We start from the raw sequence: 12,489 nt of genomic DNA, 5'->3' as shown, positions 1-12,489 counted from the left end.
GTCGCCGCTGCCCACGCCGGTGGGGCGGCCGCACGTGGGGTACCGCGACGGGGGAGGTGTACGGCGCCCCCGCTCCGAGTGGCCCGAGGCTGTCCCTAAGGCCCCGGGGTCTCCGGGCGCGTGTGGGGCTCCTGAACCCTCGACAACCGCACTGGTGGGGATCTGCGACCTTGGCCGACGAGGGGATGGGCGGCCGTTTTAAGTGTCTAAACCTGTGCGACCTAACAAAAGCGTCTGTTTGTTGACAGGGCGTCTCACGATCGTCCAGGCGCTCTCACATCCACCCCTCGGAGCTTTTCAAGGCCTTAGAAAGGGCTTGACCCTCGTTAGCAACGCGCAGCATTTGTATCCCTCGGCCTGGAACAATTTTGACTTTGTTTTTCAAGTTCACTGCGGAGGCCTCCAGTTGCCCTCACGCCCGTTGAAGACCGTGCTGGCCTCCAGCTTCAGCTGGGGGTCCACGGAGGGGCCGCTTGTTAAGGTGTGGGATGGGATTAAGGCGAACGCCAGCTGGCATTTATTTATTCAGGACTTCAGTACATATTTGCTGGACCCTTGGAAAACTTTTGCACAGTCGGCAGCGGGGGTGAGGTGGGGGGTGGAGGAACTGTGGCAGGACAGTGGCCTCTACCTTGGATGGATCCGTCAGGCTGAGTGATGGAGGCTTTCTTCTGAGCTAGGTGTCCCCCTCACCCCCACTCCAGTGGGGACCCAGTGCAGGCAGCAGAGCAGACCCATCCCTGGCGGTCAGTGTGCCTGGTCACTGATGCGGGAGTCCCCGTGAACCAAATCAAAGGCTGGGAGGAAAGGCGTCCATCCCAGGGAGCCCCAACTTAGGGCTGGCGGTGGGTGGGGAAGGCCGGGACAGCCACTAGGGGGCGTGGGGTGGGGCGGCAGGGCTAAGGGAGCCCAGCGGTGACACCTGTGTGTTTGCTTTAGGACGATTCAAGCTGGCCACCTATGGTTTGTGCCTGTCTCTTTATATATTATGCTCAGATAAAATGTTTACGTACGAAGGTTCCACTGTGGGAGAGCGAGAGCCGGAGCTATTAGTCAGAGGGCGGGTTTCAGCCCTGGAAGGTGAGAGAATCCCGGCCTCTGCTGTCCGGCACATACCTGTGGTTAGTAATTCTGGAGTACACTTAAACCTCACTATGAGGGAAGATCTTATGTAAAGTGTTCTTATCAGTCATAATTACATAATGATTATAAATAAAGGAGGCAAGAGAAAACATTTTTTTATATTTTTCCCCCAAAATACAATGTTGCATTTTGTAAAATATTTGGGATTGGCAAGGGGAGGGCGGGGGGCGCAGGAAATGGTGAGTGAATGCGAACCACTCATTCTCTCACGGGGACATGTACGGACATAAGGAGGAACATGTGCCATGTCCGGTTTAATTGGCATGAGTAAGGAACCATGTGTCACCCCTGGAGTAACCAAAGTGCTGCTGTGTTTTCTTGTTTTTCTTCTGGTTTTATCATGTGTGTATGTGTGCCTGTGTGTATTCTTAAAAATACATGGTTTCGTCATGAAAAGCTAAGTGCAAACACAACGTCACCGGGCAAGGAAAGGCTGCCGTACCCACTGGATGGAGGCTCTCAGAGAAGACAGACGGGCCCTGGCCACGGTCTGGCCCATTTCCCTGAGAGCTGACGACACAGGATACCTGCTGCCATGTAAGAAAGTACCCCAAACTTAGGGGCCCGAGACAGCAAGAACCGTGTCTTATCTCGTGGCTTCTGAGGGTCGGGGCTTGGGAGTGGCTCCGCTGGGTGTCTGGCTCTGGGTCTCTTTCGGGGCTGCAGTCAAGATCCTGGGGGGCTGCACCACTGAAGGCTCGACTGGGGCTGGAGGAGGTGCTTCTGAGGTGGTGCCCGTCCTCACAACATGGCAGCTGGCTTCCCCCAGAGCAAGCGATCCAGGGAAAAGCCACAGTGCTTTGGGTGACCTAAACTCGGGAGTCACACGGCAGTCCAGCAGTTCTACTCATAAGAAGCAAGTTTCTAAGTCCAGCCCACGCGAAAAGGGAGAAGAACAAAGCCCCACCTCTGGGAGAGACCAATATCCAAGAATGTGCCGACCTGTTTTAAAGCCACTGGCAGCCCCTTCAGGGGAAGATGTGAGCAGTGCCCGCCCAAGTCCTGGGGACACGCCATGGACAGCAGGCTGGGTGCGGGCAGGTCCGAGACCCTAGGTAGGCATTCAGTCGGGGAGTGGGCAGAACCTCTGACCGTGACAAGGACTCACGGGGATTGAGCCTTGTAGGTGGGCTTGCTGGGGCATTTGTTGGGGGAGCCCCCCAGGACTGTTGTCCTTTTAGGTTGGTCAGATTCAAGGATATTCCTGTCTCTTGTGCGGAATCCCCTCTAAACACACTGCGCACTGTTCAGTGTCTCCTTCCCATATCTTTCTATACACACAAGTATGTACACATGTGCACATGCATATACACACGTCCACATGCATACTTATATCTATATGCATATACATACGTTCTCTTTTTATACACATGGTCCCTCTGAGTGGCCTGTCCCTGGGACCCCTGCCCACCTCCCAGGGCGCTCTCAGAGACCCACAAGAATTAATGGAGGTGTAGCTGCTCCAAAGTGTCCTCAGACCAGCAGGTCAGCAGTCAGATGACAGGCATGTGAGGCGCACGTCCAGCCTGGCTCAGGTAACCAGCCGAGAGCCAGGCTGTTTCACTATCTTGAGTCTAACTGCATCCAGAGTATTGTCTTTTTCTGCCCCCCCCCACGCCCACCCCCGCACGTCCACAGACACACCGGCCCCTCGCCAACACACTCCCGACCCGGCCCTTGTCCTGCCTCCTGCTTCACAACCGTCATTACCCTGCCTGAGGCTACCAGCCTCTTGTGTGTGATCTGTCCTTCCACTGGAATGTCCCTCTGGACCCCATGCCTGGCTCACAGAGCATCCATAGGACGCTTCCGTGAATGAATGAATGAATGAATGAATGAATGAGGCGGGGCATGGAACCGAGCTCTGGAGAAAACAGACTGCGAAGCACCAAGGGAAGGACATCGGAGCAGAGGGCGCAGGGGGGCAAAGCCCTGGTGTGGGGGTGAGCTTGGTCCTTTGAGGGACAGGGAGGGGCAGGGCACTGTGGGCCAGAGGCAGAGGTGGGTGGGCCTCAGGCACAGGCTGCTCCAGGCAGAGTGGGGCGTGATGCCGCGTCTCCTCTCCCGGTGACTCCTGTTCACAGCATTTCTCTGCCATTACGGCCAGTTCCCAGCCAGCTGACACGCCAGGCACCAGAAACGCAGGGGTTCAGACATCCCAGAATAAACACCCCCCCTGGAGAGTACATCAAAACCACACAGAAGCGACTTTAATTTCAGCACACACTATGGCCCTGTGTCACCGCAGACAGGCTGTTTACGAGCCAGTATTGCCAGCACTTGGAGCTCTCCAGTTCTCCTGGCCCTAACCTGGACACTTCCGGGGGTGCGGGAGCGTGGCCCCTGCCCCTCTCACAGCAGAGTCACTGTGAGCATGAGTGGGCACTCCCGGTCCGCCCGTGCCCCTCCCCCGGCGCTGCGGTGGCCCTGGATCAGGAGGGGAAGGTGGGCGCCTCGCTGGCCAGCGGGCGGGACATGCTCTGGATGGCCCACTGCAGGATGCCCTCAAAGGAGTGCTGCGGGAAGAGCAGAGCGGGGGCGCTAGGGGCCCGGGGTCCGGGAACGGCTGGGGGAGCGGGCCTCCTATCGACAGAAGATGAGGCCCCTAAAAGCCACATAGCTGCTTGTCTTCGGGCTAGAGGCCTGGGTCGAGGAGTGACAGATCCACAAGGGGCCCAGGTTCGGGTGCCCACCCCATACTGGGGAAAGTCGTGGCCTCCAAGTCACACTTTGGGGGCCCTGGTGCTGGTTCTGCAGCAACGCCCCCCACTGGGTCCAGGCCCTGGGACCTCTGGGCGGGCTAGAAGGGGGAGCAGCTCAGGGCCCCCTCAGTGCATTTGCGGGCTCCTGCGTGTGCGTGTGCGTGTGCGTGTGCGTGTGCGTGTGCGTGTGTGTGAGATCAGCGCCATCCTGGAGCACATGCCTCTCTGCTGCTTGGAGTGCCTGGAGCCAGGTGTCCTAGTCCCCCTGGTAGTGGCTAAGGTGCTGGTTGCCTCAGGCAGGAGAGGGGGGAGCAGTACAGGAGGAGGTGGAGGACAGGTGCAGGCCCGGCCAGGTGGTACGTTACCTCGCTCAGGAGGGACTCCAGGTCATCCCGGTGCAGAGCAGGCTCATGACCGGCACCATCGTCCCCTGCCTGGCACGCAGGAGAGGAGGGAGGTCAACCCAATTTGCACCCCCCCCTCACTGTGGCCATCTCATGGCAGCAGGACTCCCCGCCCAGGCAACAGGAGCTGGGGTGTGTGGCTGGTGCCAGGGCAGTGGGGGTGCTGCAGGTGCTTCCCTGGGGATGGGGGGGGTCTGAGAACTGAATTTTAACACCTCGCTCCTTCTGGGGGTGGTGGGCACAGGCAGGGTGGGCACGAGCGAGCTGGGGCACCTGCCCAGGGCCCTGCACCTCTGGAAGCTTGCCGCCCCAGGCCCCCAGGCCTCCCTGCCTCCACACACTGTGTGTGGCCCTCTGGGGAATGTGAGGCGACCCAGGGAACGCTGTCACTGATGGAAAACTGAGAGGAAAGTGCCTGGTCCGGTGCCAGCCACTCGACCAGCCAACAAGCATGGCCAGGGCCAACCGTGCCCTTGGGCGAGGGGCCAGAGCGGGGAATCGGGCTCCAGCCAGGAGGGGTGACAGAAGGCTATTCTAAGTGGAGCCATATGAAATTGCCGGGTTTGTAGCTCAGAACAGCCAAATGTCAGCACCTCCAGCTGGTTGGGTCTGATAAACACAGGCCCTGCCTGGGGCCACCAGCCCCTAGGTGCTGGAAGCAGGAACACAGCCCCAGGGTGAGCAGAGGCTGCCGGAAAGGTCAGGGGGCCACACCCACAGTCACGGGACCACGCCTTGGGAAGGGGGCCGGAGGAGGGGCAAAGGGGGCTGCCACTGGTTACTCCAAAACAGCATTACATTTTACATCAAATGAAAAGAAAGGGGTCTTTGCTGTTAAAAGAACCCAGGTCTCAATAAAGTAAGCCTCTTCTGGAGGGAGGCACCCCCTCCTTGGAGACCTCCCGGAAGGCTTCATGGAGGAGAAGCCATGTCAGGGGGCTTGGGCACACACAGGGCAGTTGGGTGGGGACGCTGAGAGAGGCTTCCAGCCGCTGGTCCCTGGGAGCCCCCTCGTGGGCAGGGCCTTGATGCAGTGTCTGGGGTGCCCTGTCTCCCACACATGTGCCTGGAAGCATGAGGCTCAGCTAAGCAGCAGGATGGGCACGGGTGGGGGTAGGGTTTGTCACCCCCCGAGGGCCCCCAAAGATTCCTCTGGGGCAGGGGTGTGGTCAGGAAGGCCTCTGCATAGGGCAGCCAGGGCGAGAGGCGCCATGCTATGGGGGCTCCTGGCGGGGGGACACACGGGACCCCCCTCCTCAGGTTGTGTGGGAGCCCTGGATGACGGCCGGCCACTGGCAGCCGGGGCCTTGGCTAAGTGAGAGTGGAGAGTAACTCCTGGGGGGCTCCTGGCGGCAGGATGCGGCTGTATGGGGTGGATGGGGGTGTCAGCGGAGGAGTTCTAGGGAAAGTAACCTCACAAGTGATCTCATCATAACTTCCTAACTGGGCAGGTCCTGGCGGGAAGTCTCGCCCCAGGCATATGACTTCTTTAGTAAAAGGCTCATCTTGGCCTTGAGCCAGTCCTGCCCTTTGTCCCCGTGTCTGGGTTCACACGCCTTTGAAATGCCTTTTAGACGCTCCTACTATGACTTAGCCACCCTCCAGCGAGCAGATCATCTTAACCATCTGCGGTCCTGGCCTTGCTGGCCCCCACCTCCTGTAATCTTCCTTACCGCCCCTCCTCAATCTCAGGCGTAAAAGAAATTGTAACTGTCAGAAGCGTTTGTCTCAATCTGTTGAGATCTTACTTCTGAGGCATATCTTCTGTTTGCCTCAAATAAATTTTTATACAAATTCTCTACAGGTTTGGGCTTTCTTACCTGAACAGGGGTAAGACCAGACTCGGTGAGATTACACGGGGTGGGGTGGGGGGGGGCGTTGTCACCCTGGGTCATCGGGTGTGCTCCTCATCCCCAGTGCGGGGCCTCCTTTCCTCTCACTCGGTCACCCCACTTCCAGGCTTGTGGAAACCAGCTCTCCTGCAGTCACATCAAAGGGCTTCTCCACCACCCCCCACCCCCCACCCCGGGCAGCGGAGCCCCCTGCACGGCATTCCCCGGGCTGGGAGAGGGGCGCTCTGGCCACAGACTAGGCGGCTTTCCTTTTTAAATAGGTTAACCCCCAAAAAAGTTGATTTAAACAAAAACACTGCATATAAATAAGGACCACATGGTTGGGGATATAGTGCGAACCCGCAAGGCTGGCGCGGGAGCCTCCCCTCGCGATGGGCGCCCTCCACCTCCCAACCCCACGTGGCCCCCCTTCCCAGCAGCGGCACTGACCTTGGCGGGCCCGGATGCCTGGCGAGCGGAGCTCGGGGCGGGCACCCCCTCCCCCGGGGCCGGAGCCAGGGCGGGGTCTCCGGAGCAGGCTCTGCAGCGCAGGACGGCCCTGCGCAGAGCAGAAGACAGGCTGCGGGCTGCCCCGGCTCGGCCAGGGGGTTGGAGGGGTCTCTCCCGGAGCCGCGGGGGACGCCGCCCGCCCTCCCCCGCCGCCGCACTCACCCGGGCCTGGCGCCTGCGGGGAAGTGGCAGCGCCAGTGGAAGGCGGCCGCGCAGTGCGCGCACCGCAGCGCGTCGGCTCCGTCCCCGCACACTCCGCACCGCGCGCCCGGAGCCGGGCCCTGTAGAGCCGACAGGGCTGTGACCCGGGGCCAGCAAAGGGGCGCAACCGACCCTGCGCCTTCTGCGCCGCCCCAGGGACCCCGCTGGGGCTGGAAAGCGGGGGCGGGGGGGCGGTGTTCGCGAGGTCTGGGGATCCCTGCCCCAGGCGGTCAGGGGCGCCCTGCACCTTAGGGCTGCAGCCCAGAGAAACCAGGTGTCCTGGCCTGTCTCCCCCTTAGTGGGCCCCGACTCCTTTAGAACTGGTCAAGGAGTCCCCGGAATGGCGCGCCCCAAAAGAGGCGGGAAGAGTTGGGGGGCCTGGGGACTCCCCAACATCCTATCCCCCTATTGTCCTGCCTGTTTTTGAGGTGGGCATTTCAGGAACAATGAGAGAATGCCTCACCCCTGCTGGAATCCCTCCAGGAGCCCCCCACCTGGTTCTGGGTCCTCTCCCACGGCACCCAGCCCCGTGCCTCCCTCCGGCTTCTTCCCACCTGCCAGCCCACGGCCCGTCTGGCTGCTCCGGCCGGGGCCTCCCCAGAGTCCTGGCCCCTAAACCCCACCCGACTCCTACCCACTTCCCCCATGTCACTCTCCTGTTTCAGGTTCACCTGGCTGCCCTGCAGGCCCTGAGCTCCCTAAAACCAGCTGCAGGACCCCAGCCCCCTGACCTGCTGCCCCTCAGGGCCCAAACATAGCAGGGGGCGCAGGGCTGAGGGGTCCAATGTGGGCAGTGGGGCTGCGGAAGGCGGGGCCAGCAGGTGCTTGTAGGTGACAGCAGTGTCCATTCCAGCTGGAGGCTCTTTGGTCAGTCCCCTCACCTCCTCTCCTGCCGACCTGAGTCCCAGGATGACCTGGAATCGAAGAGTCAGTGATTGGGGGGCTGCAGGGGACCTGCTCAGCACCGCCCAGGGAGTTAGTGACGACTGGGGCCCTGGGAACCGGGAACTGGGATCCTGGGAGGAACCCCACAGTGGGTCGGAAAGGCCCTGGTGCAGTCTCAGCTCTGTGGTCCTCAGCCTTTGACCCTTTCCCCATCTAATGACGGGGTGCTCGGGAGCCTCAGGGGCTGTCAGGGTAAACCCTCCGCTACACCCAGGCATGTGTCATATCCTTCATGTCGTGGCTAAAACAGGCACTGAAAACATTAGGGAGACACAGTGCTCTGAGTGCGTCCTGTGTTGGGCGGAGCTGAGGCACCCGGTCAGGGCATGAGAAACGGGCCATGTGGCCAGGCTGCGGTGGGGGCTCACTGCTCGACGGCTGGGGCAGGTCTGGCCCACAGGAGTGGCCGAGGGGCAGGACTCCAGGCAGACGGAGAGCCTGGGAGTGGACCTGTGCATACCCGGGTCTCGGCAGGCAGCTCCTGGGGCCGCGGCTCCTCGGGCCGGGGCAGGTCCCTCTGGACTCCTCCTTGGAGGCAGCTGGAGCACCTCCAGGTCCCACTGCTCATGTCACCAGCCAGAGGCATGCAAGGCAAGACAGAGGGGGCGACAGATTCCCAAACCCACAATGCAGGGGAGGCCTTAGTGCTCCTCCAGGTCACCCTTTCCTTTTACAGGCAGGGAAACTGAGGCTCAGGCAGAAATGGGCAGAGTCACAATGGAAGGGCCTGCCTAGCCAGTCAGCAGGGGAGCCCACAATGCCCAATAGTTGCCACCAGTGCAGTGGCCCTCACCTGCATGGCCAGTGTCCCCCTGAGTGCTCCTCTGATGAGCCCCAAGAATGCCCAACACTGCACCTGCAGCAGCCATGCCTGGCTCTCACGGGCCAGGCCTGCAGAGGGGGCCGTGCTAGGTTGAGGTGTTTCTACACCGAGACCCTCCACCTTTTGTAAGGGGAAGGGTGCCCAGCAGAAAGGGGCCGGCCAAGGGCACGAGGGAAGAGAATGGAAGAATGACAGATGATCGGGGCCGGTGGGGGGAAGCTGGCTGAGGACCCTGGCTGAACCCCCTTGCTTTGTGCCAAAGCATCTGAGGATCAGAGAGATGTGAGCCGGTCAAGGTCACACAGCAGCCAGCAGGGCAGGGCCAAGGCGGGAACTCCACCCAGGCTGTTCCTGCAGACCACCATGGCCCGCGTGGGCACTGGTGGTGAGATAGCTCTGTCGGTGGGATGGGGAGGGGTGCCAGGAGGCAGACTGGCCCTTGGGGTGCAGCTGTGTGGCCTCTGTGCTCCTTAACCCCGACTTGGGGTTGGACTGTGCTTGGGTGGGAGGTCAGCTGCTTGCGGGAGATTGGCCGGGAGTGTGGGGTGAGATGGGGCAGGCTGGCCACTCTTTGCCTCAGGCCTCCATTCTGCTCTGCCACCACCCTTAGGGCCCTGCTGGCCAGGGTGCGGGGGACAGCGTGGCCACACTGGGAGGTAGAACGGATGGAGTCCAGGCCCCAGCTCCCCTGCCCAGTGACCTGAAACAAGCAAGCCTCTCCCCACCCCCACCGGCCTCACCTCCCATCCGTGGACAGGAAAGGCTTCTGGGCAGCCTCCCGCTCAGGGTCAGTGGGTAGAGACCCCCGTGAAGCCGGGTGGCGGTGGATGGGTGCTAAGGAGGCTCACCTGGGAATCTCCCGGAGTGGCGGGGACAAGCAGGCCAGGTGGAAGGCCCGGGGGCAGCCGTCACAGCAGATGAGCTCCCCGCCGTCCCGGCACACTGCACACTCATCTTCGTTCTTCTGACACAGGAAGAGACCGCGTCCTCTGGGAGCTGGGGGATGGGGCCACGCCCGCCCCTAGAGCCCCAGAACGGCTCCCCTCCCGGCTGCTGCCTGTCCTGGGTCCCCCCAACACCCCTTCTATCTCTGAGATGGAAGGTGTCCCCATACACCTCCTGGTCCGTCCCTCTTGGGAAGAACAGGTCTTCAGAGAGCCCAGTTTCTTGTGGGCACCTGTGCTTCTGGGGGGTCCCTAGCCGCATGCACACCGCCATGCTGCCCCTTCCTTGTAGGGCCACAGACGGGCAGGCCTGGTGGTGTTCCTGTGGGCCCTGGGCACCTGCTGTCCCCTCCACCCAATGCTTCTCTGTGCCCTTGCCTGCATGGTGCCCACCATGCCCTCCTAGACGCCACCTCCTCCAGAAGCCCCTGGGCTGCCAAGCTGGGCACCCCACACAGCAGTAAGCATGCTCGTTGTGACAGTCCCTCTGGACCCCCCAGCCAGGAGCAGGCCTGGGTGCTGCTGGCTCCTGGGTGCTTGGCCCAGCACAGCGCCTGTGACAGTTCTGCCTCATTAAAAAATGGTGCTGCAGGGCCGGCCGAGTGGCTCAGTTGGTTAAGAGCGCGAGCTCTGAGCAATAGTTTCGCCAGTTCAATTCCCACATGGGCCAGTGAGCTGCACCCAAGCTAAGCTGATGCTGAGCTGCCAACAAGTGACAGGATGGCTCAGCTGGTGAGAGCACATGCTCCTCCTAACAATAAGGTTGCCGGTTCACTCCCGCTTGGGATGGTGGGCTATGCCCACCCGCAACTAAGATTGAACACAGCACCTTGAGCTAAGCGTCCGCGAGCTGCTGACAGGCAGCTGGATGGCGACTGGACTTGGAGCTGAGCTAGCTGCGCCCTCCACAACTAAGATTGAAGGACAACAACTTGGCTGTTCCCCTCCCCCAATTCCCCAATAAAATCTTTTAGAAAAGAAAAGAAACAGTGCTGGGAGCCCAAGGACATGCTTGACACTTGAGCTCCTGGCTCCCAGCAAGGGCAACCACCCCACTCACGGGCCAACTGTGAAACAAGGGACAGCTGGCACCTGGACCAAATGCCACGATTTTAAAAGCTCAGGAGGACTCACTTTCCCTGACTTATTTGAATTTTTACAACTGTGCATTATCATAAAATAAAATAAATTTAAAAAAACTATTAGAAAAAGTTTTTCCTTGTAGAGAGAAGCTTAGACCTTGTCCTGCAGACGCTGGAGTGAGGGCCCTGTACAAGTAGCTAAGTGGCATGACCACGGGGGGCATCATGGGGTGAAGGGCACCTCCGTGGTCTGGGCGTTACCTGATGGAGCTGGGGCTCGCTGGGGAGGGGAGGAGGGGCCGGGCCCCTGCCCTGCTGGCCTGCCCTTGGGTCCCCTCCAGCCTGCAAGGGAGAAGGGAGGGTCACTAACGGGGCAGGCGGCCCAGCAGTGACCCCCCCCAGCCCCCAGCAGAGCTCCTGACCCAGAGGTGACGCTGCTGCCACTCTGTACGCCGGTGGAGGGGGTCGGTGCAAGGGGCCTCCCTGCAGGTGGTGGGGCAGCACTTACAGGGGCAGCAACCTGGGTCCCTTTGGCTCGGACCAGAGTCTTCAGGCCACCACCGCTGCGGGCCTTGCTCTTCCCCCCGCCGGGGTCCTCAAACTTGCTGGGCGTGTAAACGCCCCCAACCTGGATGCACTTCTGGGCGCCACCTGGGAGGAGATGCTGACTGGCCAGGCTCCCCACCCAGCTGGCTCTGCTCAGCCGCTCTGCAGGCCCCAGGCCAGAGGCCGGCGGGGGGCAGAACGCTGCACCTGGGTGCTTCTCCCCACCCGCCCCCACTCAGGTCTGGGGCCACGGTCCTGGGCACAGGAGCGCTCTCTGCTGGGGGACCATACTGGGTGAAGCATGGCCCCCCGCAAATTCAGTTCCCTGGAATATCAGAATGGAGCCTTATTTGTAGGTAGGGTCTTGCAGATGGAATTAGTTAAGATAGGCTCACACTGGACCCTACATCCAATGACTGGTCCTTACTAGAAGAGAAGACAGAGAGACAGATGGAAGAGGCCCTGTGACAACGGAGGCAGAGGCTGGAGCCAGGGACCCAGGGTGCCAGCAGCCACCAGGGGCTGGGAGAGGCAAGGAGACATTCTGCCCTCCAGCCTCCCATCGGAGCGTGGCCTTGCTGACACCTTGATTTTAAAATGTCTGGTGCTTAAGCTGCCCAGTTTGTGGGAATTTGTCATAACAACCCAGGGAACTAAGGTGGGATCCTTGGGCCCATCCTCGCTGAGAGCCCAGGTCCCAAAGCAGCTCCGAGGGGCCAGCTGGTCCTGGCTGTCCTCAGGAAAGCCAGCCAGTGCCCAGAACAGAGGGTGTAGGGAGGAGGTGCTGGGGGTGCTACCGACCGTCCTGCTGAGAGAGTGGCCCCCCAGAGGGTCTGAGCAGCACGAGCACGCCCGAAGACTTCAGACCCCTTGAACAAGGACGTTGTAAGGGTGTGAGTGCGCGCCGGAAGGGCCCATCCAAGTGGACAGAGGTTCCAGGACGTGGCCATGGCCCTTCGGTCTCTCGGAAGTTCCCAGGCCTGTGCATCCAGGAGTCCCTGCCCCCTCGGGGGCCCCCAGTGCCCCTGCCCCTCCAGAGCCAGCAGAACTACTGGCTGCCCACTGTCCTGTCTGCTCTGGGGCCGCCAGAGAGCTAACGGGGGGTGGGGGTTCAGGGCCTTGCACCGTGTACCTGACTCAAACACCTGCTGGATGAGGATTCCCTCCATGGCCCCGCGGGCTCCTGGGATGTCCCCAGAGGACACAGCCACGGCTCTCTGGACCGAAGCAGACATGGTCTGGATTCCTGGGAAGGAAGCGTCCGATGGTGGTCAGCAACTGGGATGATGGCCCCTGAGCACCTCCTGCATGCGGGCAGTGGGGACCGAGGGGCCTGGGCAATAGAACCCTTCTCTCC

The 12,489-nt window shown here is 61.1% G+C and overlaps 1 protein-coding gene across 1 annotated transcript in view; it reads right to left on the bottom strand.

Moving 5' to 3' along the window:
• Nucleotides 1–3,331: 3,331 nt before the first annotated feature.
• AIRE (autoimmune regulator) overlaps nucleotides 3,332–12,489 on the bottom strand; it is an 11,932-nt gene continuing 2,774 nt past the window's right edge. Inside the window, exons 5-14 of the mRNA XM_019625014.1 lie at nucleotides 12,265–12,378; nucleotides 11,095–11,237; nucleotides 10,848–10,928; nucleotides 9,409–9,524; nucleotides 8,198–8,297; nucleotides 7,524–7,706; nucleotides 6,754–6,872; nucleotides 6,532–6,640; nucleotides 4,211–4,279; nucleotides 3,332–3,659 (exon numbers count right to left, since the gene is read on the bottom strand). Of these exons, the coding sequence (XP_019480559.1) occupies nucleotides 3,576–3,659; nucleotides 4,211–4,279; nucleotides 6,532–6,640; nucleotides 6,754–6,872; nucleotides 7,524–7,706; nucleotides 8,198–8,297; nucleotides 9,409–9,524; nucleotides 10,848–10,928; nucleotides 11,095–11,237; nucleotides 12,265–12,378 (1,118 nt within the window). The 3' untranslated portion in view covers nucleotides 3,332–3,575. The remainder of the gene's footprint in view (nucleotides 3,660–4,210; nucleotides 4,280–6,531; nucleotides 6,641–6,753; nucleotides 6,873–7,523; nucleotides 7,707–8,197; nucleotides 8,298–9,408; nucleotides 9,525–10,847; nucleotides 10,929–11,094; nucleotides 11,238–12,264; nucleotides 12,379–12,489) is intronic.

The sequence above is a fragment of the Hipposideros armiger genome, unplaced genomic scaffold, assembly GCF_001890085.2.
Source record: "Hipposideros armiger isolate ML-2016 unplaced genomic scaffold, ASM189008v1 scaffold_612, whole genome shotgun sequence".
Classification (NCBI taxonomy): domain Eukaryota; kingdom Metazoa; phylum Chordata; class Mammalia; order Chiroptera; family Hipposideridae; genus Hipposideros; species Hipposideros armiger.
This window is presented reverse-complemented; position numbering and strand designations above follow the sequence as displayed.